The sequence below is a fragment of the Dryas octopetala genome, chromosome 3 (assembly GCF_963921425.1).
Source record: "Dryas octopetala chromosome 3, drDryOcto1.1, whole genome shotgun sequence".
Taxonomy (NCBI): Eukaryota; Viridiplantae; Streptophyta; class Magnoliopsida; order Rosales; family Rosaceae; genus Dryas; species Dryas octopetala.
In genome coordinates, this window is record NC_141368.1 from 6,838,339 (window position 1) to 6,866,133 (window position 27,795).

The window sequence follows — 27,795 nt, forward strand, 5'->3', positions numbered from 1 at the left end:
GGGGAAAATGTTGAAATTCTCATGGCCTTTATTTTTTGAACAAAATTTAGCACTTAATGAAATCTTTTAAAATCAATGAGTTTTTTAATACACCTAAGTTTTTATGAAATCTTTAAAATTCTGAATTGAATAAACCTAAATTTCTATGAAATCTTTAAAATTTTGAATTGAATACACCTAGATTTCTATAGACTTTCAAGTTCTTTTAAAATCCATTAAAATCTCAATTGAATACATCCCCTAAGTGTAAGCTAGAATCAACATATAAATTCAAATTAATAAATGATATTATGCGAAACAACTTCTATGATATATGTGCAAAGAGCATACATAGACATGATGTGCCACGTCTCATGGTGGCACACCAACCCTAAGCACGTGCCACAAAAGCATTGCTCCTTTTCCCTTAATATAAACCGGTCATGCATGTTATTGTCGGTCACTAATCTCTTTTAATGTTGTTCTCTCTCAACCTTTATTGTTCTCTCGTCTCTCAAAACTTGGCACTTCTCCGGCTAGGTAATACAATATGTGTGTGATGTAGAACAAATGACAAAACGGTTCATGCAACAACTCGACCGTCATAAGGCCAAGAAAAAGAACAAGCTTCAGCCCGGCTCAGTGTCAAAAATAGGCCCATGATATACCGATTCGAAGGGAACGACAAAACAAATCCAAGTCTATGGCGATGACTGAGGGCCTATTTTGGCCAAATTCCTTCGTTTAGGGTTTCAAATAAGCAATTTAGTATTTTTGAATAAGTTTCCTAAATTGCACTTTATTTCCATTTTTATTTCCGTTTTGAATTTCGAACGTTTAGCGTTCTGAACGTATTTAAACAACCTTTTTGGCTGTTTGTATCATTATTATTATTATTATTATTATTATTATTATTATTATCATTTTTAATCAGAAAACTTTGAGATTTCTCTCATTTCTCTGGTTGACTCAAGATTCTTTCTTAGAATTAACGCTGGTTTTCCCTAATCTCTTTTACTTGCGTGTTACGCTGCGTCAGTGTGTAACTGGTAAATTATCAAAATAAAATTATTTAAATTTCATTGTTCACTCTCTTCTCCTCTTCACTTACACGGCTATTCGTGTTAGGGACTAAGGGGAAAAGGGGTTTTTTTTTTTTTGTTGAAGAAATATATATTTTTTGTACTAAATTTCAACTTAAGTAAGATTAGTGAGTTGAAGCTAGTAGAGAAACAATCATGTCGGAGGTCATTGGGAATAATTTGTTCAACCTTGCAAATAGAATTAATGATGATGAATCTATCAAAAGTTATCGGTCAAACATGTCTTTAAATAATGAAAGATCTTCACTTTCAGATACGTTCTATCGACTGCATTGAATTATTTATTTGTTCAAATTTCTTAAGAAGATATATTAACTTAGAAGTCAACGGAGTTTTGGTCGGAACCACATGAGTATCACATTTGAAGCGTATTTCGATTCGAACTTGTAGGGATTTCAATGAAGTTTGGTTGAGCATTTCAGTTGGTAATTTTTGCATCAATAATAATGAATCTAAGGAGGTTTAATGGATTTTAATAAATTTTAAAAGTCCAACAAAATCTAGGTGTTCTCAATTAGGGTTTTAATGAATTTTATACAAATTTAGGTGTTTCCAACTCGAATTTTAATAGATTCTTTAGAAATCTAGTTGTTCTAAAAAACTCATGAATTTCATTAAGTATTGGATTTGGATGGATTTTGTTCAAATAACAAAGGTTATGAGACTTTCAACCAATTTCTCTTGAATTTTAATGGATTTTATGAAATTTGTAAACTCTTTTAAAATTTATTGAAATATCAGTTGGGATACTACTAAGTTAATTAATGAATATAAATATCAAATTATCTTGATGTACTATAAATGCTGTAAGTAAATCGATGTAAACAAAAAATTGCCTTGTTAGTTGAAACTTGAAAGAAATGGAATTGCACAATTCAGGGCTAAAGTTAGAAATAAAATCCAGTCTGATTCAATTTTAATTAAGAAATTAAAATTGTTTTTGTAGTGTAGAGAAATTCAAATAGAAGATGGATGACGTGGCGCTTTCGTGCCCTTCAGGCCTTCCTCACCAACTACCCCCCCTTTGGAGTGATCATTGGACAAGTAAAAGCCAGCCCCGCGTTTTTGAACCCCACCTAAACAACACATGATAGCTCAAACAAGCTCCCATCTGCCACGTGCCGCCATCCCAACGGCTGGAATCACGTAGATCCGACGGCCCACTGCAGCTCTCAACTAACCCATCGGCCTACCCACCCAGCACTCGTTGTGGGAACCCCGCTATATAAACAAGGCCATTATGGGTGAACAAACTCAGGAATCTTTCCACTTCTGCTTCACTCGAAATTTTCCACCCAATTTTACAACCAACCCAAACATCTCTCTCTCTTTTTTTCCATTCATATACAAATTCAAATTCCTTCATTTTTTGTGTTCCATGCAACTCAGCTTTTGAGCTCAATTTCCTCATCTGGATCGTCCAATTCAACATTGTAATTTCATTTGTTGGTGTTCAATTCGTCGCTCCTTCATTTATTCATTAAATCCGAGAAACAATATATGGAATTGTGCAACAACCAAAACGGCAATGGCAATGGGTTATGCGTGGGACATGACCCACTCAACTGGGGGATGGCAGCGGAGTCGCTCAAGGGGAGCCACCTGGACGAGGTCAAGCGGATGGTGGGCGACTACCGGAAGCCGGTGGTCCGGCTCGGCGGCGAGACCCTGACCGTGGCCCAAGTGGCGGCAATTGCCAACCGGGTCGACGGTGCCGGCAGCGCCGTCAGGGTTGAGCTCTCCGAGGACGCTCGCGCTGGGGTCCAGGCCAGCAGTGACTGGGTCATGGATAGCATGAGGAAAGGTACGGACAGCTACGGTGTCACCACCGGTTTTGGTGCTACCTCCCACAGGAGAACCAAGCAAGGAGGAGCGCTTCAGAGTGAGCTCATCAGGTAATTAACTCAATTACCACCGCGTTTACTTCTCACACAAGCATCTCATTTCATTTCGTCTCTATTAAAAATATGGTTAAAATAATAATTTTATTTTAATTATTTTAATTTACCATTAATTCACCGAGAAGAACTTAGCTATTCCTTTCCTTTATCTAATACTACATAATATCTTCACTCTTTATTATTGGCTCTCTCTTCTCTCATTCTTTTTTTCTCATTTTTTGTTTTTATTTTTATTTTTTAAATATCACATCACTACAGTATAGAGATTAGCCTCATTTTTATTAAAAAAATAATAATTAATAATTAATTATGAATGTACTTATGATGATTGGGTGATTATTGACTTACTAATTTAGATGGCCGTTTTTGGAAATGGATTGGGTCAAAACGATTTATGGACTTTTCCTTTCCTTTTTCTTTTTGGGAAAAAAGACTTTTTCTTTCTCCTCCTTTTTTTATTTTTGTGTTGCTTGGTGGGTTTTTAAATTCATTAACGACATTTTTTTTTTGGTCAAACATTAACGACATTGGATATGATTGAATTGTATATGAGACATCATGGTATGGTAGTGCCATGATTCTTTTTAGGTGAAAATTTTTGGGTACAATTGTCTCACATCATGTAGTTATTGATCGCGTTTTAAGTAGGTGATGTTTTTAATTGCATGTCCTTTACCAAAAGAAAAAGAAAAATGAAAATCTAGAGAGAGAGAGGAAATGACCCTTCTCACCGTAGATGTTTAACAAGTTTTTCTCTCTCCCCGTTTTTTTAGTAAACAACTAAACATGCATAAGGTGATACGTCACTTTTTTTTTTTGGGTCCTTTACACCTTAGAATATAGTCGCTGTTTTAACTTGGTTTATTTATGCTGTTCCACACTTCCACTCAACTGAGATCCAAATTAAAGAGAAAAAGATTTTTTATACATTATTTATGTGTATATATATATATATATGTTTACACCCCAACCTCATTATAAGGAAACGCGTTACTTTCTACAATTGGATTGTATAAATCAGGGTAGGTTTGAATTAGTGCAATTTAATAACTCCACGTACTCATACACTCCCTCACAAAAATTATGTAGCTGTCATATGCAAACTACTTTAAATTTTAAATTATCCGACAATAAAAGATTTCTAAATAATTCTCAGCTCTTCAAATAAAACTTTCTAATCTTTCTGCAGTAAAAAATATAAAAAAACTCCCTAAAAGAGGATTGCTAGTCATGGCTCATGCAGTTATTTTGAGTCTTTGACGACTTGAATAGGCAAATTTTGTTCTCTTGCTTCTCTTGTATGCATTATACGACTAGTCAAAATTGTTGCGGGTCAACACGTCCATACACACATAGTATATACCAATAATAAATATTTATACAAATGATATACATTTGTAAATTAATAAAGAGTGTATTCTCATTTTTCACGATGTGCCAGCACTTGCAATATACGAGCATAGCACGTGGTTGCAAGGAAACAATAATCAACGTCTTGTTCATTTTTGTGCACAGAAACCATGTATTTGTTACTGGTCCCATATGGGCTAATTTTACTGTACGCAATAACTCTAGTCCTCAATTCTTGAATTTTGAGTCGACCTGAATGGGCTGCTGCACATAATGGCACCCATAAACATACAGATCTACCTCATTGAAATCCTAGACCACACATCTGTCAACACAAAAATAAATGAAAGGTTATCCAGCATCCAAATTTTATTCCCATTTTACCCATGAGGTTGTTGCCCTTGTGACATATTTTGTGGTATTATGTTCGTTGCTACTCAAGCTTACTTGTATGCCATTAATTTTTTGTTGGACAGGTTCTTGAATGCTGGAATCTTTGGCAACAGCACAGAATCAAGCCACACATTGCCTCAAACTGCAACAAGAGCAGCAATGCTGGTGAGGATCAACACCCTCCTGCAAGGGTACTCAGGCATCAGATTTGAGATCTTGGAAGCCATCACCAAGTTCCTTAACAACAACATCATCCCATGCCTGCCTCTTAGGGGAACCATCACCGCGTCCGGGGACTTGGTCCCTCTCTCGTACCTTGCCGGGCTTTTGATAGGCAGGCCCAACTCCAAGTCCATAGGGCCCAATGGAGAAACCCTCAGCCCTGCTGATGCCTTTAAACTAGCTGGAATCAATGGTGATTTCTTTGAGTTGCAGCCCAAAGAGGGCCTTGCATTAGTCAATGGCACTGCAGTTGGGTCTGGCATGGCTTCTGTGGTTCTGTTTGAGGCCAACACTCAAGCAGTCCTCTCAGAAGTACTATCAGCAATTTTTGCTGAAGTCATGCAAGGAAAGCCTGAGTTCACAGACCACTTGACACACAAACTGAAGCACCACCCTGGCCAAATTGAGGCTGCAGCCATAATGGAACACATTTTGGATGGAAGCTCTTATGTTAAAGAAGCTACAAAGGTTCATGAATTGGACCCCCTTCAGAAGCCTAAGCAAGACAGGTATGCTCTTAGAACCTCCCCCCAATGGTTAGGCCCTCAGATTGAAGTGATCAGAGCAGCAACCAAAATGATTGAGAGGGAGATAAACTCAGTCAATGACAACCCACTGATTGATGTCTCAAGGAACAAGGCTTTACATGGTGGAAATTTCCAGGGGACTCCTATTGGTGTTTCCATGGATAACACTCGCTTAGCCATTGCTGCTATTGGCAAACTCATGTTTGCCCAATTCTCTGAGCTAGTCAATGACTTTTACAACAATGGGTTGCCTTCAAATCTTTCAGCGAGCAGCAACCCAAGCTTGGATTATGGGTTCAAAGGTGCAGAAATTGCAATGGCATCTTACTGCTCAGAGCTCCAATTCCTTGGCAACCCTGTCACCAACCATGTCCAAAGTGCAGAGCAACATAACCAAGATGTCAACTCCTTGGGCTTGATTTCTGCTAGAAAAACATCAGAGGCTGTGGACATATTGAAGCTTATGTCATCCACATACTTGGTTGCATTATGCCAATCTATTGATCTAAGGCATTTGGAGGAGAACCTAAAGAACACAGTGAAGAGCACTGTGAGTCATGTGGCCAAGAGAGTCCTAACCGTAGGCCTCAACGGTGAGCTTCACCCCTCCAGGTTCTGCGAAAAAGACCTGCTCAAGGTAGTCGACAGTGAGTACCTTTTTGCCTACATTGACGACCCATGCAGTGCCACCTACCCATTAATGCAGAAACTGAGGCATGTCCTGGTTGAGCATGCATTGAACAATGGTGAGAAGGAGAGGAGTGCAAACACCTCCATTTTCCAAAAGATTGCAGCTTTTGAAGAGGAACTGAAGGCCCTCTTGCCCAAAGAAGTAGAAAACACAAGGGCTGAGTTCGAGAATGGAAACTCAGGAATCCCAAACAGAATCAAGGAATGCAGGTCTTACCCATTGTACAAATTTGTGAGAGAAGAGTTGGGGACTGCTTTGCTGACAGGTGAGAGAATCAAATCACCGGGTGAAGAATGTGACAAGGTGTTCAATGCAATGTGTGCAGGGAAGCTGATTGATCCTCTGCTGGACTGTTTGAAGGAGTGGAATGGTGCTCCTCTTCCTATATCTTAAAGGGCTTTTGGTTTTCAGATGAAAATGCTCAAGTTTCTTGGGTTTCAAGTTATGTTTTTTATACAAGGCTAGGGCCTTGAAACTGAAAAGTGTGTTTTTTTTTGTCTTCTAATTTTGTTGCTTATATGTAATGATCCTTCTAGTAGTCCATCAAAATGTATAATAGACAGAAGTCACAAAAAGTGTCTTTATATTAATATAACTCTCTCTGTATGAAGTTACTTCTTTTGGCCTTTTGATGCATGAGCTGCTACTAGCTACTTGGTTGGGACAGTCTTAAGAAAAATTGCAAATACAATATTGAGCAAGTAAACATGAGAAAAGTACTGCGCTATAAATATTCTAATCTCTAATTAGCACAACTTGATTAAGTTAAAAACAACTGAATTTCAACCTAATCCCAAATTGATTAATCCAACCAATCCAATTCAACTTCAATATGATTGTTTTCTATACTTGTTTGGTCAATTCCAGGGTCAAATTGGTTTAATCGATTAGGTTCTAACAAATTGAAGGAAGCCTTTTTTCTATAGTGGCCAATCCAAAATCATGAAGCTAATAAATTGATTTTGTTACTCTGATACCAGAAAGAAAATTAGAAAATCCAGTCTAAAACCAAATGATAATGAGTGGAGTGGCTCAACACTTTATATACCACATCGCAAAGCCTTAATTTTCGGAACTTGAGATTTATCTCTCAACACTATTAAGATGAAGATAAGAAAAGAAATAAAAATTATCAATAATTATTGAATAAACTAAGGTCAAATTGGAATCTTGTTTATATAAAGTTAGATTAATGAGATCCAAGATTGGATTTGATGTGTCTTTGGAAATGTCGAAAACGTTACCATCATGTAAAATTTCTTCAAAACTCGTTGGTAGGTGAAGGTTAAGCATAAGGTCTCAGTCAAGATTCAAGAATGGCCACCAATCAATAGCTGCAAAAGTAGGTGACAAACAATTGAATTCTTTCTGGACTGGTCTTAATTTGCGCAGCGTCAAACCTCAGACTCCAGTTCGGCCCATGAACCGGTCTTAATGCTCAAGCCTTCAGGACATTTACCAAACCAAATAACCCACCTACTCTACCTTGTTTCTTCGTTTAATTTTATATATATAATTAATATTTTTTTTTTTATAGGTGATTTGAATATTAATTTTTAATTCTGTTTCTTTAAATTGATATGGTCCTAAGTTGTTATATTAAAATATGGTATGTTGTAAATATCATTAATTATGTGGCTGTCCATTATCATGTTCAATATTTATCTCATGTATTATCTAGAGCAATTGTATAGATAATTATGAGGAGTCCAATTCATTGTAAAATAGGAGACCTTAAGGGTCTATCTCAGGTCATCCAAGAGCCTATAAATAGAGGCCTTATGTGAATGAGAAATACACTCTGATTCCTCCCCAATTCTCTCTTATGTTCTCTTTACATTTCTCTTTATTTTATAACACGTTATCAGCACGATAGTCTCTTCTATATTTTATTTTTCTTATAAACTCTTTTAGATTTAAGAGTCATATGGTGCAACCTTGTTGCTGTTGACCAATACTCTTAATCTTAGAGTTGTTCTATTTATATATTTTATGTGTTATACTCTTCTAGTGATATGTGTTCTATCTATACATGATGCACGAAGCCTCTTAATATCCTTATTCTCCGATCATTTACATAGGCTACATAGCTTTGCAGGGATACTAGGGTTGGGCTTACCAAAACAATTGAAACTCTCCCAGACATGGATATTTGGCAATGATTCTAGTTTGACTTTCGGTTTTATATACATGCCATGATATAAATATTAATTATTCATGTTTCCATTCACAATTACTGTAGTATTGTCAATATATTATGGGATTAATGCCATTTTGCTCCCCAGACTATGACACTTGTATCAGTTTGCTCCCCAGACTATTAATTTAGAAAAATAAGGACCTTGACTTTGTCAATTTAGCCAATTTAGGATATTCCGTCAATTTATCAAGCAAAATTTAGCAACAAATAAAAGAGGAAAAATTATGCATGAGAAAAAAATGATAAGATCTAATTGGAAGGGACCATTTTGCCCTCAAAGATTTGGATAAAAAATGTGTAAAGTGACAAAAAAACCTCAATTGGCAAAATTGAAAAAGTCAGAGTCCTTAATTTTCCAAATTAGAAGTCTGGGGAGCAAACTGATACAAGTGTTATAGTCGGGGGAGCAAAATGGCATTAATCCCATATATTATTATGCATCGGTTTTCATGACTGGTTGTATTGCACATATAAATCTATTGTTTTGACAATTATTATCCTTTTAGATTGTTAATTGAATTTGGATACATGCAGAATGGCAACCTTTCAAAGTGGTCGCCATCTTATATATATGAAGGGAAGGAATTGAAGCCACCTAACCAACGAACAAGCATGAATCAATGATTTGGTGGTTTATGCAAGTCATTTATATGTAATCATTATTACTATTGTTTCTCTTTACAGGAGTATTATATTCTCTATTAATCACCATTGATGCGGTGATGTTATATGATTGTATAACCATATGTGTTACGTACTATTCCGTTCAAGCATATCTATTTATATGGGTTTAGGGTATGATGACTCTACTCACACTCACGTATTCATTGATGATTGGTTCCTATACATAGTCATGGATATGATTCAATTTATTATTATTATTATTTATAAATCATTAATTCGATTTTACTGCTCTACTATTCTTTATCACAAAAGATATCTAGATCAAATTATTTGATCTCACAAAAGTGATCGGAACCTACAGTTCCTTGATCCATATGATATTTGTTGAGGGTCAAAAAGTTCTTCAACTTCAACGATCATAATCTACTGTTCTTTGATCCCTACAAGGACCTGAAGTTCTTTGATCCATACAAGAACCTGAAGTTCTTTGATCTATACAAGGACCTGAAGTTCCTTGATCCATACAAGGACCAAAATTCTGAACCCGAAGTTTCGAATATATCAAAATTGATAAACCTATAGTTTATGGATCATAATATTATGAACCTGAAGTTTCATAATTAATATGATTATATTATATAAATTTTCTTATGCAATTTTAATGTCAGTATTATTTTAATGTTTTACTACTCGTTGTATATTATTATACATTGTAATATGTGATTATTCATACATAAATGAGATAAGGGCCTGAAGTTTCTTATTCTCAACATTATAAGGACTTGAAGTTCTTTGACCATTAATTATTATAAGGGCCTGAAGTTCCTTATCATCTGATCCAATCGAAACCCGAAGCTTCGTGACTCAATCGAAACCTGAAGTTTCATGATGATTGGTCAATATTGGAACAATATGCAATGAAGTACACGTTCGATGATAGTGCAAATATGACATATTCGATCATTGAGGTCTTGATATTGTTGAGCACTCGATTTTGCTTTATATATGATATACACGACGATTATCACATATTATATTAGGACTTGAAGCTCCTTGATTTTGATTAATCATATAATTATACGAAGATTTGAAGTTCTTCCATTTTTATGAGGACTATAAGTTCTTTGGTTCTTATTATGTGATCAAATCATAATCTTGAAGTTTCTTGTTTTTATTATATATAATAAAGACTCGAAGTTCTTCAATCTTTATCCAATCGTGTAATTAAATGAGAACCTGAAGTTTCTCAATCTCTATATACATATCATGACCCGAAGTTTGTTGATTCATTTTATTGGAACCAGAAGTTTCCATAGCCTATTTTAATGCAATGTTTTACAATTTCTACTTTAATTTAATCGTTCTGTTTATTTCCTTATTTTAATTCTTAGCTATGCAGAATTTCATCATTCTTTTTATATGGACCTGTAGTCCTAAACATCGAACCTGAAGCTTCGAGTATAGATATCATTTTGAACTTGAAATTCTAATTAATGCAGCCTCAACCTGAAGCTTTGAGCAATTTATTTTGGCCTGAAGTTCAAAATATATGAATCTTGTTAAGAACCAGAAGTTCTAACATAGTACATACATAAAGGAAATAAGGACTGGAAGTCTAAATATATATGAACATGAAGTTCAAAACTCAAACATTTTAGACTCAGAAGTTTACAAATTAAATTTAAGTCCATGTTTTAAATCTGAAACCTGAAGTTTCAGAAAATATTAAAATGGACATGATGTTCATGTTATGACTTTTGAGGAGCAAATATTTAGAACCCGAAGTTCTAACTTACTCCAAATTCGAGGTTTTGGGAATACATAGGAACATATTATTGGTATTTTGTCAATATTGATTGAACCAGAAGTTCAATTCTATAAATTTAGATGTTGTACATAATTATATTTCTTGTGTACACTAATTGACTATGTCATTTTCTTTATATAGAACCTGAAGTTCTAAATCGATCTTTGAGCTATACTTCATTTATGCTTCCTATTACGGAATGAAAAGATCAAACTTATAAAGAAATTGATATTCTAACGCATACAATGTGAAGTTTCTTATTCCTTGGTTTTACTTAAAACCTGAGACATTTGAAGTTCATGAAAAATATGATCAGAACATGTAGTTCTACAGTCAAATAAGAACCTGAAGTTCTTTGACATTTTGTTTCTTTATCAGAAGTGGATGAAATTTGGAGATGCGATAGAACGTAATGTTCTTATGATTGATTAAAATTTGTAGTTCAATGTGCATTACTTAATCAAGTCAGAACCTGACGTTCCTTGATTTTCATGCTCTATGTTATAGAATCAAATTGAACTAGAAGTTCTTTGATCTATCATTCCATGATTTAGAACTCAAATTTTTCATAACTCCATAATTTTTCTTATGAACCTGAAGTTCTTGATTAAGTTTAGATTAAGCAGAAAACCTTTATTCATATGAGCTTGTAGTTCTATACTTTAACAAGATTTATGAACCTGAAGTTCTGCTTATATTTTGTATAGAAACTTGAAGTTTCATGGTTTTTTATGAACTTGAAAGTTTCATAGCTTCAATTTAGAACGTATATGGCGTATATGTTCATAGTTGTTCATAATTAATTTATTGATTCTTATTATAACCTGAAGTTAGATGTTTGAAGCATTATTTGAAACCAGAAGTTTCATATACCTACATGTGCATTGCAAACCTAATTATGTTTCGCCTTTATATAACCTGAAGTTATATAAGCATTTGAGTTTGTATAACTACTCACTCTATTGATCTTTATATATGCACTTATGAAAATTTTCCCGCCGTTAAGGGGAGAAATGACCGTTCCTGAAGAACGGCGTGAAAATAGTATAATATGCATATACTAGTTTTTTTTCATACCATTCAATATAGGAATGAAATATGAATGATAATGCAAATCTAGTGAATGCATTTATTTGAAAGCTAGATGCATATATATACAACAAAACTGCAAAGTCACATATGGAAGTTTTATATATGTCAACATGGATTGATGTCCTAACATGGTAGTCCATCAATTTGGCGGAAAATGGTTTATTGCACGCCTAAAGCGTGACAAATCTATAGGTTCCAAAGTTTAGCTCCCCAGAAGTGGAGAGTATATGAAATGATCCACACAAGCCCAATTAATTAAATTTAAAGATCCACATTCTGTACACAAATCATCCTAGAAGAGATGACAGTCCCTGAAGAGACTATAAAAGCCCCTGAAGAGGCATGTGTACCTATTACAAAGATATATATTTATATCTAAAGTATGCAAATGAGAATTGTGAGATCGTTGATATATTGATGATGTGTTTTGTCTATGGTAGCTACTAAAAATCATCATGGGCTATAATAATGTGGAACTACGTTTATTATAAATGTCGACAAAATTAAATGATTGGCCAAACTGGAAAGAGGCAATTCCAGTAGAATTGAACATCATTATAAACGTGGAATAATGAGAACCTATAGTTCATACACCAAAGATGTTAACCCTGAAGGTTATAGAGTGTTTGAAATAAAGTAAATAAAATCACTATTTATAATGGCACAAGGTTTCTCTAAAGAAACATGGGATTGTGGTTATATATTCTCCTGTTATAGATGCAACCACATTCTAACAAATTTGGTAAATTTAATGTGTTCATTGCATATGGAGAAAACCTTTAGAGATTATGAAATGCCTGAAGCATATCGCCTGAAGCGATTTCCTATAAGATATAGGACAAATTACTAAGTCAAATCCTAAATTGAAAGTGCCATGAAATATTATGTGCTTGAAGCAAATCCTTGAAGGATTGAAAGAGCCTGAAGCTCAAAGTATGTACTCAACTTTAACACTATGAATATGGTCAAAAATTGCCTTATTGAGTACTTTGATTAGAACCCGAATTCGGAAATTGTTGCAACATTTTCAAACTTTTGAAAGAAGTTATGAATTAATTTAGGCTCCTGAAGAGCTCATAAGATTATTGAATGCTTGAATATTGGATTTGATATAAATAACCTTGAGAAATGAAATAGTGTCTCGAGCTGCAGATCGAGTACTGTACTAGTGAAATTCTTATGCCCAACGGTTATTCAATCTATTGGCACTAAGAATGATTACTTGCTTCCTAAGGAAGATGTAAGAAAGATCTTTGGTCCAGAAGCACCATATCTTAATGTGCCTTATTCAACTTAAACACAATGCAGTAGACCGAATAAGCATCGGTGATTGTGTCATATAATTTTTCCAATACTCAAAGTATTTTCATAATAATTCATCTCTTTTAGAGATAATTGTTTCTAACCACTTTATTTAGTGGAATTATATTTTGTTTGTATTGCTCCAATCTCAACAGGATTTCAACATATGATGACAAACATATATCCCCTGATAATATGGAAGCCATGTTCATACAGGCATTGTCAAACTCCACTCTTTAGAAGATGAGATGTGAGATACCATTATTTGCGGGATTATTGAGCCAGTCAAATTAAAGCTTGTTGTTATCAGGGGGAGCATCCAACCATTTTGCGTGTTGTACTCTTTTCCCTTCGACTAGGTTTTTGTCCCATCGGGTTTTTCCTAGCAAGGTTTTAATGAGGCAAAGCGCATCCAACATTGTATCAGTGATATTGTAAAAGTTGCACTCTTTTTCCTTCGCTTTGGTTTTGTCCCATTGGGTTTTTCAAAGCAAGGTTTTAACGAGACAACATTCACTGATTGGAGAAATATATCAATATCAGGGGGAGCGTGCCATCAAACATTGTACTCTTTTTCCTTCGTCCAAGGTTTTTTGTCCCATTGGGTTTTCCTGGCAAGGTTTTAATGAGGCAGTGTCGTGCGCCCATCATATCTTTCAGAAACACATGAAGATTGTACTCTTTTCCTTAGCTAGTCTTTTTCCCATAGGGTTTTGGCTAGTAAGGTTTTTAATGAAGCAACTATCATATTCAATGGACATCCAAGGGGGAGTGTTGTAAATATCATTAATTATGTGGCTGTCCATTATCATGTTCAATATTTATCTCATGTATTATCTAGAGCAATTGTATAGATAATTATGAGGAGTCCAATTCATTGTAAAATAGGAGACCTTAAGGGTCTATCTCAGGTCATCCAAGAGCCTATAAATAGAGGCCTTATGTGAATGAGAAATACACTCTGATTCCTCCCCAATTCTCTCTTATGTTCTCTTTACATTTCTCTTTATTTTATAACATGGTATGTATTATTGTATTCTATGTCTACTATATTTCTTTATTTATTTACGTACTCTAATAATTGAACTCCACTTTGTACCCACAATTTTCTCTCTCACACAGATCATACTTTTTCTAATTATATTATAGTGATGTTAATCATCTTAATAAAGAAAATGTTTCAAAGAAAAAGAACTCGTACAGGGCCTTGAAATAAGAATTACAAATCTAACCCTACTCACCTAGCTCGTTGCTATCTCTAAGTAACATGGGTGCTTTAAGTAGAAGTTCAAAATGAGAAAAAAATATAAGCTAAGGTCTAGCCGATCCAATACTTGAAGCCCAAAAATTTTACTGAGTGCTCAGCGATTACAGATACAACTTGCATTTGCGATCTCATTCTTGCATATGCATTCTAAAATATATATGTATAACCTAAAAAGCTGTATCTGCAACCTAAAATTTACAGATACAGATGGAAGATGTATCTGCATCTGCATCTGCTAAGCTCTCAGCTAGAATACCGACACCGAGTGCTCGGTAGCTTATTTTCGGCGTCTAGATCCGCGCATATGAATAGATTAGACTTCAACTTAATTTTTATTTGGCTAAATTTTTACTTAAAAATCTTTCAAAAATTAAACTTGGGAATAATTTGTTAAAGTAAAATTGTGTATTTCTTCTTTAAGATATACAACTAAATTATCATAATAGCATATTAAGAATAACAAGATAGTGCGACTGTGTGAGTGGGTTGGTGACTGCTTTAAGAAAATAAAAATAAAAATAAAAAGAGAGTTGGGGTTGGTGGCGTTCAGTGACATCTCACCTCCAAATCCCCGCGTACGTTACTATAAATACGTTCACAAGCTCACTTTGCAATTCGTGCTCGCCACTTCTTATTAGCTCGACCTCTCTCTCTCTCTCTCTAAACTTACAGAAATCTCGCAAATTTCTTCAATGGCGTACGAGCGGGTTCTGTTGGGGATGGGCAATCCTCTCCTTGACATTTCTGCTGTTGTTGACGACGATTTCTTGAACAAGTAATCCACATCTTACGTTACAATTTTTCCCATGCTCTGTTACTGTTTGGTTGCTCAGAAAATGCAGGAAAACTAATGATGTGCGATCCGTTCTTATAGATTTTCAATCGTCATTCTGCTTAGTTTAATGGATTTTTCCTATTTTGTCAATAGCTTGTATAGGACAAGCTCTTATAGATAGATCTGTAACTTTTTTTTTTTTTTTGAAGAAACAGAGGTTAATAATGATAAAGTGAACAGATCTGAATGCTTTATTGCTGTTTGTATTTTTTCCTTGGCTTAACCCAAGATCGTGATTCATTTTCTACATTGTGTTAGCAATCCAGATAAGTATTTTAGTATGGATCTGCTTTGATATAGTGGATAGAATGCCTCTTGTCACTGATTTTGGGATTGTGCTTTTAATAGAATCTAGATGGTTTTACCATTTATGTTCTTTGGTCATGCTCTCTTGGTCAAAGTGGAGAAGGCCAGTATGGTTACTTATTGAGTTATAATTCTATCATAATCAGGCATTTTAAAGTTTGTTTTTTTTTTTTTCTCTGTAACATTCATGAGGGATGGCTTAATTCAGATTCATGCCTCATATTAGTTTCAATTTATTGTTTCTTTTTATGTGTTTTTACATTGGAAATATATCATAGATTTCATTTTCATAGTTTCATTTATTGAAAGTTCAAATGTTGCATTGTTTTCTTTGTTGTTTACTATGACGCTAATAACAAATTGAGTTTGTACCATGACTGTCGTATTATGTTTCTTGTGTATAAAACTCTCTCTCTCTCTCTCTCTCTCTCTCTCTCTCTCTCTCTCTCGTAGGGTGGAGGTGGGGGGTTGTTTTGATGCTGTATTCAAATGTTTCTATATATTTGTTTTTCTCTTTCTTCAATCTATGCATTATATCATATGGAGAACTAAATTGATTGGTTTGTTGACAGATATGACATCAAGCCAAACAATGCCATTCTTGCTGAGGACAAGCACCTGCCCATGTAAGTTTTCTTAATTATTTGTTCTTCTCCTTAATTTCTTGTTTTCTTATTAAATCACCTGCCCAGAAAATACAAATGTTAACTTTTGTTTTCCGTAGTTTTCACTCAGTTACTAAAACTCATTATTTTCCCTGCATGAACCCAATATTTGCTTACTGCAAAAGGTGTAACTTGTAAGATATTAACGGGGATTTGAGTTTTCTGATTTCTTAGTTCAGTGTTTTGTAAATTCTTTTGAGAAACATAAAATCATGATCAGTCTCTGGCATTCCCAACTTCCTGAAATATTGCATTTTGCTGATACAATCTTATGTGGATGGTTTTTCAAAGGTATGACGAAATGGCTTCCAAGTACAATGTAGAGTATATTGCTGGAGGTATTGTGATAATTTGTCCTCTTTGGTATTTAGTGATGCCATCTTTCTGATCTTGTCTACAAGCTTGCTGTATTATGATGCCTATTCTTATCCCTTGTAATCTGTTGAGTAATGTACTTTATGTTTGTTGTGCTATCATTAGGTGCTACTCAGAATTCAATTAGAGTTGCCCAGGTTTGTTTATATTTTATTACAAAACTTTTTATTTTACAATCTGCTTTAATTATATAGAATTCATAACAATCTCTCACCTTGTGTGTTACTTTCTTATAGTGGATGCTCCAAATTCCTGGTGCAACTAGTTACATAGGATGCATTGGGAAGGACCAGTTTGGAGAGGAGATGAAGAAAAATAGTAAACTTGCCGGTGTTAATGTGAGTTTCTCTACATCTTCACCTACGCTACTTGTTCCTGTCCCTCAGCTATTCAGATTCTTTTTTAATCAGCAAATAATTATTTACGTCTGTAATCAGGTACAATATTATGAAGATGAGAAAGCTCCAACAGGCACATGTGCTGTTTGTGTAGTTGGTGGTGAAAGGTCAGTTTTACATCTTGTCTGTTCTAAATTTGTTGCATGCTCAATGTACAATTAAGTTTGTTACATCTCCTTTGAAATCTGAATTTTTCAATTCTCATATGTCAATTTGTAGCTTTATAAGACAATTTAGTATAAAGGTTAATCTTTAAAGAGTGTAGTAAACTCTAGCCGCAAGCTTATTGCAGTCAATTCATTGTTCTTTTATCGGTACAATGGATAGCTTACAGTTACAGTAAGGTCCAGTCTATGTGGTTGTCATTGTTGTTCTTTAGAAAGTTTCATGATATACTTTCCTAGCCATCTTCATGCTACTCTTCTTTTAATTTTTATCACTGGCACATGTCCTGCATTTAGATTTCAGTCATGGCTCTCTTCATGATTCTCATACTGGTCAGAGCATGTTGGAGCAAAAGGGCACCTGCATATAGTTTTCTTTCTTCCTTCTCTTCTGAACTATTCATATGGTTTGTCAAACTTTGCCAGGCTAAATTTCATGTAACAAATAATTGTACAGGTCTCTTGTTGCTAACCTATCAGCTGCAAATTGTTACAAATCTGAGCATTTGAAGCAACCCGAAAATTGGACCCTGGGTATTACTCCCCATGCTCTCGTTATTGATTCAAAGTTCATATTCTTAGTTTTGGTCATATATCCTCTCAGGCTCACCATTTTATAAACTCATGTTTGAACAGTGGAAAAGGCAAAATATTTCTACATTGCTGGGTTTTTCCTTACTGTGTCTCCAGAATCCATTCAACTTGTTGCTGGACATGCAGCTGCAAACAATAAGGTATCAACAATGTCATTGGATCTCTTTCTCTTGTTATAATTGAATTCAGTAGCTTCATCAGCCTTCTCATGCATGTGTAGGTCTTCATGATGAATCTTTCTGCTCCTTTCATATGTGAGTTCTTCAAGGATGTGCAGGAGGCAGCCATGCCGTAAGTCCCCACCCCAACAGGAAAAAAAAAAAAAAACTCTTTGTTGTTCATGATGTCCCTCAGTGGAGAGTGCTGAATTGCCTTTTTATATAGGTACATGGACTATGTTTTTGGGAATGAGACAGAAGCAAGAACCTTTTCAAGGGTTCATGGCTGGGAGGTAACATTACTTGGTCTTGGGTCCTCAATCTGACAGCAGAACTTATAACCTTTACTAGTCACTTATTATAATTTTTCTCCTAATCAGACTGATAATGTCGAGGAGATTGCTCTAAAGATTTCCCAGTTGCCCAAAGCATCAGGTACGCACAAGAGGATTACTGTTATCACACAAGGTGCAGATCCTGTTGTAGTCGCCGAAGATGGGAAGGTGAAATTATTTCCTGTGATCTTGTTACCTAAGGAGAAGCTGGTTGATACCAATGGAGCCGGTATGTGATCTCTTAGCCTCAATGCCATTGGATTTTCTTTCTTTCTTCTTTTTGTTTGGGGGGTAATATATGATGAAGGTGAGCAGAAAGAGTGACCCAAGCAAGGGCTGATATTTTTAAGAAAATCTATAATATTAGTGTAGTTACCATTTTGAGGGAATCAAAATTCTCAAGTATATCTACTATTGAAAATGATGTCAGCTGTTAGTAATGCAGGGATTTAGGCTACAATCAATTATAAATATTGAATTATTGGTTAAGCACTTGAGTGGGAAATCAGGATTAGAAATCAAGAACAGAATAAATTCCGTTCAGTTCTAATTAACAAAAACCATGATGCTTCTTGTGGCAGGGGATGCATTTGTTGGTGGATTTTTGTCACAGTTGGTTCAAGAGAAGCCCATTGAAGAATGTGTTAGAGCTGGTTGTTATGCATCAAATGTTATAATCCAAAGGTCAGGCTGCACATACCCCGACAAGCCCGATTTCCATTAGGCTCATTTGTCAACAGTTCAGCGCCATGTAGTTTCCATTTGTGGTAGAGTTGGATTTCTTGCTGATGTAACTGTCTGCAGTATTTAACTCCTAAACCCATTTATCTGGTATAGGAGTTTATTTGTTTGATGTTAGTTTCATTACGATCCTTGTCACAAGAAAGATGAGGATATTGTGATCATAATTTCATATCAATATTGAAAAAGCTGAACAAGATAATATTCTTAAGTCTTTTTTTGCAATCATATTTTCATGATCTAATTTAATTGCACTGCACTCTCATGAAACATGGTTGGTGCCCTCAAAATTTGTTCTCAGGCATGTAATTTGGTTGATGGAAGACCTGATCTGTGGGATAATGCAATAGAAAATATAGGAGGGGGATGGAAGCTCGTTTTGCATAAGACAACCTAACCAAATTGCATATACAAGTATAATAGGCATAATTATATTACTTAAACCATTATTGAGAGTGATTGCTAAGATCTCTTTCAACTTGTACGGATTTCAAGATACGAACATTTTCGGGTTCACATCAATTTGCAGTGGTTACGTTGTATTGATTCAAAATGTAAGTCATTTGCTTGAAGCAGGGTTTGTTGGAGTGCTTTAGCAATGACTTGGTTAATTAGGGAAAAAGGAAAAAGAAGAAAAAAAAAGCATTGGTGTGTTAGGTAAGCTGAGCATGCCCGAAAGTTTATACTAGCAGAATTGGAATTCATAAGCATCATTTATGAAGTTAGGTGGGCACTGGGATACATGCGCAATTCTAGTTACATTTGGAGACTCATATTTCAGTCTAATTGTAGATATAGCTTTGACTTAAGGAGACTCTAGGCATGTAAAATTTGGAATTAAGCATGCAAAGGTGTATAATTAGTTGGGATTATGGCCTAATAATAAGTTGCTTCACCATCAAGGAACGTATATAGAAGGGAGTCCTACTTTAATTAGCATTTTAAAAATGTAGTAGGAAGAGTACCTAATCTACGAGATGGTTCAGGAATGGAAAGTCTGTCATATTTATGAATGATTTGGTATTTGGTGAAGACTTCTAAGACTTTATAAGTCTCATCAGGTTTTACCAGACTCTGCTCTTCATTACATTTTAAGCTAATTTTCTTACATTTTAATGACAACTCTGCTCATAAAACCTGCCTTTTACAGTTGCACTTAGAACAAGAACTTGTCCAGACAAGATTCAACTAGCTTGACTCATGAGCTATACAATTGATAGTTACACAATGTACAAGTACAACATCAAATTTCTAACAGAATATTATATAATATATATCCTCCAAAGTATAAATAGTTGCTGAGTTGAGTCCTATGTCGACGTACCCTGTGGAAAAAGGCACCTCAAAGACTGCAATGAAAACCCTTCATCTGCTAGTTCAGAGCCAATGCACTGAAGAACACTGAGGAAAATGTATTCACTGCAAGGAATGCAGAGCTTTGAGTTGGTGGCAAACTGAAACGCTTCCTCAGCTTGATCAAGCAATGCCTGGAATAAAGGGTGCCTGAGTAAGGTAATCTTGATCACAAATCTCCTGCAATCTTCACCAACATAGACCACCAGGTGACCTTTTGGGACATCTTGGGGGATATTATAGTCCTGTTCTTGGTGCAAGCAGAACCACATATCCCTTCTGCAAATGTGATTCCGGATTGTACGTTTTAGGACTCTAGCACCGACTTTCCTGCACCTACGAAAGCATTGTTTGAGAAACTTACCCTCCATCAGCATTATCATTTATCAGCATCAATTCATCGCACAACACACACTGAGAGTGAGATAGAGAGAGTGTGTGTGTTTGGGGGTTTATATAGCTGTGTGTAAGTGGGATTGCATCTGATTTTCTATTGAAAATATTGTAGATTAGCCACTCTTTGGGAGGGGATGAATAGTTAAATCAGATGATAAAGAAAAGGGGTTGTGATATTTCTGACAAAGAACCATACACATGCATGCATGTTGTCGATTAACATGATTGTGCATGAAGACAATGTAAGGGCACGCTCATTCTCTTGCGAATCTAGAGGGAGTTGTTATACTTTATGGTTGTATGTTCTAAAACACATACCTTGGTCTGCCATGATGAACTGATATGAGATCAAGTAGTGCAGCAACAAGGAAATTAGAATTCTGCAGAACAAAGAAACAAAGCTCTTCTCTCCAATCCGATCCCTTGATCTCTGATTCTAGATGGGGTGAATATCACTTTTGAGAATACATGATCGTTTGGAGAGGGACCTCTATTTATATGCATCACAGCAAGAGTCATTCCCATCAAAGGAAAACTTGTGTGTCCTTATGCAATACTAATAGTTAATCAATCCTAAGTCCACAAGAATATGGAATCCTTATGAGATTTGGTATTGCAGCCGAAAACTTATGGCATACCAAGACCAAAACTCTAGCTGGTTTAAGTTCCTAATCAAACACTGCAGCCCTTTATTCCTAATGTGATTAGAAGACCAACACTTTATGGTTTAAGACAGCAATAAGTCTTACATTCTCCCACTTGGTCAAATAATCACTGAGGCTTTGTGTTGATTACTGTAATGGCCATGTTGAAACTTAACCCAACTATATTCCTCTGTCAAGCCACTGTCATGATTGAAGATTAGATATGGAACCATCAAGGCACATTGAGCATTATCATTCAAGGTCTTTATAATCACACATATTAATCTTCAAAAACACATGTGGCATCCGTCAAGACCAGGATCACAGAATCAAAACAAACATTCATAAGTCCTCTTGAGAGATTACTAAGATCTCCTTTAGTTAGAAAATGAAAATTGGCTCTTTCATGAATCCATATGTGCTGCAGCTACCTTATTTTGCTAGCTATGCTGCACAGACATACCTTACTTTATTCATTTGCCAATTATATCAAAAACAAAATATGAAATCATATTTGTAAAAATTATAGTTTAGAAACATAACACCAAAATTCAATGAAACATGTTACTAAACAATAATCAACCACTCTGTCAGCAAAACTTAAAAACAACAAAAATAAACAAGATATGAGACATAACTCCCACTAATCTAACACATCATCAAAACCACTCAGCAACCCCATGCTCTTTACATGCTTGTGAAAGGCTGCATTAGGAAGCCCTTTGTTAAGTGGATCAGCAATCATTGAACTTGTATCAATGTGTTCGAGTTTGGTATACTCTTGTTTAACCTTTTCTCTAACTAGCAGATATTTAAGGTCCAAATGCTTAGTCCCTGAAGATCTTTTGTTGTTCTTAGTAAAGAAGACTGCAGCACTATTGTCATTCCACAACTGAATAGGCCTTTCAATCGAATCAACCACTTTTAAGCTTGCAATGAAACTTTTCAACCACACTGCATGCACGATGGCTTCATAGCATGCAATAAACTCTGCTTGCATTGTTGATGAAGCCACTAAATGTTGTTTGACACTCTTCCAAGACACTGCACCTCCTCCAAACATGAAAACGAAACTTGAGGTTGATTTTAGTGAATCCACACATCCTGCAAAATCAGCATCTGCAAATCCTATCAACTCTAAACTTTCACTTCTTTTGTATACCAGTTTGTAATCCTTTGTTCTCTGTAAGTACCTCATGACTTTCTTGCCAGCCACCCAATGTGCTTGGCCTGGATTGGACTGAAATCTGCCCAAAACATTAACAGGAAAGGCAATATCAGGTCTTGTGCAGACTTGAGCATACATAATGCTCCCAACTAGTGAGGCATAAGGCTTGTCATTCATTTCCATTCTCTCTTGAGCTGTCTGAGGTGCCTGTTTCTTGCTTAACTTATCTCCTTTTGTAATGGGAACTTCACCTCCTGCACAAGTCTCCATGTTGAACCTTTTAAGCACCTTTTCAATATAGCCCTTTTGTGATAGTCCGAGTAACCCTCTCTCTCTATCTCTGCTGATTTCAATGCCTAATACATAAGAGGCTTCACCCAAATCTGTCATTTCAAAATGCTTTGACAGAAACATCTTGGTATCGTGTAAAAAGGTCAAGTTGCTACTAGCTAAGAGGATATCATCAACATATAGAATCAAAATAATGAAATTTCTCCCACACACCTTAAGGTATATACACTCATCTGCTGGATTTTCTATAAAACCATGTGATCTCACCACTTCATCAAATTTCAGATACCATTGCCTAGATGCTTGTTTCAAACCATAAATAGATTTATCTAGCTTGCAAACCAAATGATTCTCCCCTTCTTGAATGAAACCCTCTGGCTGCTGCATGTATATATCTTCATCAAGGTTTCCATTCAAGAATGCAGTTTTTACATCCATTTGATGAAGTGACAAGTCAAAATGTGCTACAAGTGCCATTATGACTCGAAATGAGTCTTTTGTGGAAACAGGAGAAAATGTATCATTATAATCAATCCCTTCTTGCTGTGTGAAGCCTTTGGCAACTAACCTTGCCTTATATCTGTCAATTTTCCCTTTTGAATCCCTTTTGGTTTTAAAAACCCACTTGCAACCTATAGGTTTACACCCTTGAGGTTTTTCCATTAATTTCCAGACACCATTCTTCTTCATTGATTCTAATTCAGATTTCATAGCTACTAGCCACTTATCATTTTGTTCACTAAGCAAAGCCTGCCTAAAGGTGGTTGGATCATCTATATTGTTAATGTCATGCTCGGATTCCTGCAAGTATACCAGATAATCATCAGACAAGGCTGATTTCCTCTCTCTTTGTGATCTTCTTAATTCCATGTTGTCATTCTGAGCTGGCAGATTTGCTTGATTTGCTGGTGGTTGCTCAATAATTTGCTCAGGTGGTTGAGGATTATTCTCAGCTTCTAAAAGTTTCTCATTGCTCAAGTTTCTATGAGGTAAAACTAGGACTGGTGGATTCTCACTGCTATCTAGTAGCTAATCAAAGACAAAACCCTCCTCTTTTGTTTCAACTGTATCATCTTCTATAAAAACAGCTTTTTGTGTTTCAACAAATCTGGTTATGTTATTTGGACAATAGAATCTATACCCCTTTGTTCTTTCTGGATATCCAACAAAAAAGCAGCTTGTAGTTTTCGGGTCTAGTTTCTTTTCCATAGGATTATATAACTTGGCTTCAGCCTTGCAGCCCCAAACTCTAAGATGATTTAGACTAGGTTTCCTATTGTTCCACAGTTCAAAAGGTATCTTATTCACACTTTTGGTAGGTACTCTATTCAAAATGTAGTTTGCTGCCTTAAGAGCTTCTCCCCAAAGAAAAATGGGAAGGTCAGAGCAACACATCATACTCCTAATCATGTCTTTCAAGGTTCTATTGCGCCTCTCTGCAACTCCATTTTGTTGTGGGGTTTCTGGATTTGTATATTGAGCAACAATGCCTTCTTGTTGTAGAAACCTTGCAAAAGGACCTGGATTTCTACCAGCCTCATCGAATTTTCCATAAAACTCCCCACCCCTATCAGACCTTACCACTTTGATCTTGAGATTTAACTGATTTTCAACTTCAGCTTTGAAGATTTTAAACATGTCCAGTGCACTAGACTTTTCAGTTATTAGGTACACATAACCAAATCTGGAGAAATCATCTGTAAAAGTAATGAAGTATTTAAAACCATCATGTGTCTGGTTAGGGAAAGGTCCACAAATGTCTGTGTGTATTAGTTCTAGCAGATTTTGGCTTCTAACAGCACCTTTCTTTCTGGCATTTGTGAATTTTCCTTTTACACATTCGATGCACACATCTTCCAAGTCATTGAAATCAAGTGGTGGCAACACTAATTCTTTGCATAAGGTGTTCATTCTTTCCTTTGATATATGTCCAAGTCTTTTATGCCAAAGTTTGCATGGATTTAGTTTATTTGAATATAGGTTGCTGCTGATTGTGTTAATGGTTGAACCAGAATGCTTGCAATTCAAACGAAAAAGATTGTCAACTAAAATTCCATTGCCAACTAGAACTTTGTTATTGAAAATGCTGAAACCAAATTGATCAAACTCAAAGTTGAAGTTTGATTTAACAAGCCTACTAATTGAAATTAAATTCCTTCTAATGGAAGGTACATATACTGCATCAACTAATTCCAAAATGAATCCTGACTCTAATTTAATCCTAACTAATCCAATGAAGTCCACCTAGATCTTCTCTCCATTGCCTACGAACACCTTCACCTCATCCTTGTTTGGTGGTCTCTTGGTTATGAACCCCTGCAAAGAATTAGTAACATGAATTGTTGCACCACTATCAAGCCACCAAGAATCAGAAGGAACCTCTATAGTGTTAGATTCAAAACATACTGAAACATGATCAAAATTACCTTTAGTCTTTCTCTTTTCTAGCCAACGTTTGTACCTCCTACAATCCTTCTTCATATGCCCTGATTTCTTACAAAAGAAACATTTATTCTGCCCCAGCTTAGGATTGTTTCTATTCCCAACTCTCCCTGCAAAATTGGCCCTGGCAGCAGGTTGAGCATTGTTGGCCCTAGCAGCAATTTGAGCATTATTGTTCTCTCTCGGGTTAGCTTGGATCAGGTTAACATGGTTCTTATCTTTCTCTCTTTTCTGTCTTTGTTCATCTTGTGCACAAATGCCTATCAGATCATCTAGAGTCCAAGTTTCCCTTTGAGAGATATAGTTACTTTTCAGCTGCTCGAATTCACTTGGCAGAGAGTTCAATGCTGTTGGTGTGAGTCAACACATGTGATTATCGTGTAATTATTAGAATTAATTAGGTGATTTATTAATTCCTGTATTTTAGTTATAGGCCCATGTATATAAACCACACTTTGTGGTCTTTTTCAATTAAGCAGAAATCATATTGAAAACCCTAAACCTAAACATTTTATGTTCATGGTATCAGAGCATGGTTCTTTATCCTACTGATTGTAGATTGTTCGGGATTAATTTGGTTAACAATTTTCCATAAAATTGTTGGGTTCCGCTGCACTACGTGATTAATTTGGGTAACAAGCTTTCTATCAAATTGTTGGGTTTCACTGTACCTTAATTTCGGCATCATCATCTACCTTGCCAACCTCTGCTGCTCCAGTCAACCAGACCCGACGCCGACGCCTCTGCTCGACACGCCGACGACTGGGCGCACCTCCACCTCGGCCGACCTGCTTGCCCGACGCGACGCCACCCCACGTTGCCTCATCTTCAGACGCGACACGTTGCCTCATCTTCAGACGCGACGCCGACTCCCAGACGCGACGCCGACTCACTTGCTCAACCCGTCACCGAGAACCGCTCCAACTCCTGCACCTTCGTGTTCGTCTTCACGTCTTCGATCTGCGTCCGGCCTCCGAACCCATACGACGCCGTACAGAGGACCGAGATCAGGACTGTGACCGTCAAGAGTTTCGCCGCCGGTGAGGTTATCGACGCCATTGCTGGTTTATGCCTTTATGGTGTTTGGTTGTGAGAAAACGAGCGTTTGAGCGCCGACGGCTGCTCGTCCGTCATTGATTTTGTGTTTGTTGCTGTGAGACAATTGGCGGTGCGCGCGGCTCTGTGAGAAAGTTGACTGAACGACGGCCGGAGTGCTGACCCTTGCGCCGACGGCTTGTGCCCCTGCTGCCCGAGTGGTTTCCCACTGTGCGTGTGCGTTGTGATCTGCTTGCTCTGTGTTGCTTTGTGCAATAAGAAAAAAAAAAAAAAAAAGGGAAAAAATGCTGCATTTCCGGGTGAACTCTGTTAGTTCCTCCAGCTTTGTTGTCAAGTCAGGTATCTCTAACTCTGCTTTGAGTAATTCTGCTTGTACTGGTAATGGTGCATGGATAATTGATACAGGTGCTACGGATCATATGACTTCTGATCGTTATGTTTTTAGTCATTTTTCGTCTGTCTGTTCTAAGCCATTTATTGTCAATGCCAATGGTGTGTCGTCTCCTGTTTTAGGAGATAGCACGGTATCCTTTTCCTCTGATTTGTCTTTGCATAATGTGCTGTTTGTTCCTTCCTTGAATTGTAACCTTATTTCTGTTAGTCAACTAACCAAAACTCATAATTGTGTGGCCACATTCTTTCCTACCCATTGTGTTTTCCAGGACATTCATACCAAGGAGAAGATTGGCAGTGGTAGAAAGAGTGGTGGATTGTACTATCTGGATAGTGGGGTTTCCGCTTCAGATGGTTGTGGCATTGTGAGTCTAGTTAGTGATGGTTCCTCCGAAAATCAGAAGAAGATTTGGTTGTGGCATCGCCGACTTGGTCATCCGTCCTTTAGTTATCTTCGGCGTTTATTTCCCTCTTTATTTCGTGGATTAAACATTTCCAATTTTAATTGTGAAGTTTGTGTGTTGGCCAAAAGTCATCGTTCAGTGTTTCCTTCTAGTGCTACACGTATGGATGTTCCTTTTGCTTTGGTCCACTCGGATGTTTGGGGTCCGGCCCCGTGTGGTACACATAAAGGAATGAAATGGTTTGTGACATTTATTGATGATTGTACTAGAATGACTTGGGTTTATCTTCTGAAACATAAAAGTGATGTGTGTGCTGTTTTTCGCCTTTTTCATCATATGGTCCTCACTCAGTTTGCCTGTCCTATTAAGGTTTTGCGCTCAGATAATGGCGGTGAGTTTGTTAATACAGAGTTGACTCAGTATTTTGCTTCTGCGGGGATCCTTCATCAGACTTCTTGCGCTCATTCTCCACAACAGAATGGAGTTGCTGAACGCAAAAATCGACATTTATTGGAAGTCACTCGGTCCCTTCTTCTAGGCAGTCATGTGCCTTCTTTGTTCTGGGGTGATGCCTTGAGTTCTGCCGTCTATCTGATTAATCGGACCCCATCTAGTGTCC

General features: G+C 36.3%; 2 protein-coding genes and 1 pseudogene across 2 annotated transcripts; 2 read left to right on the forward strand and 1 right to left on the reverse strand.

The window, feature by feature from the left end:
* The first annotated feature begins 2,330 nt into the window (after positions 1 to 2,330).
* LOC147290240 (phenylalanine ammonia-lyase 1) lies at positions 2,331 to 6,784 on the forward strand. The gene is made up of 2 exons (XM_086238033.1): positions 2,331 to 2,977; positions 4,810 to 6,784. The coding sequence occupies exons 1-2, from the start codon at positions 2,583 to 2,585 to the stop codon at positions 6,557 to 6,559; spliced, it is 2,145 nt and encodes a 714-aa protein (XP_086094159.1). The 5' UTR covers positions 2,331 to 2,582; the 3' UTR covers positions 6,560 to 6,784.
* Positions 6,785 to 15,087: 8,303 nt separating this feature from the next.
* On the forward strand, positions 15,088 to 19,240 carry LOC147290241 (adenosine kinase 2-like). The gene is made up of 12 exons (XM_086235214.1): positions 15,088 to 15,233; positions 16,172 to 16,225; positions 16,556 to 16,602; positions 16,745 to 16,776; positions 16,876 to 16,977; positions 17,077 to 17,144; positions 17,659 to 17,735; positions 17,838 to 17,935; positions 18,016 to 18,086; positions 18,180 to 18,246; positions 18,334 to 18,517; positions 18,870 to 19,240. The coding sequence occupies exons 1-12, from the start codon at positions 15,151 to 15,153 to the stop codon at positions 19,010 to 19,012; spliced, it is 1,026 nt and encodes a 341-aa protein (XP_086091340.1). The 5' UTR covers positions 15,088 to 15,150; the 3' UTR covers positions 19,013 to 19,240.
* Positions 19,241 to 20,339: 1,099 nt separating this feature from the next.
* LOC147290242 (protein SMALL AUXIN UP-REGULATED RNA 12 pseudogene) lies at positions 20,340 to 20,756 on the reverse strand (annotated as a pseudogene).
* Positions 20,757 to 27,795: the final 7,039 nt, after the last annotated feature.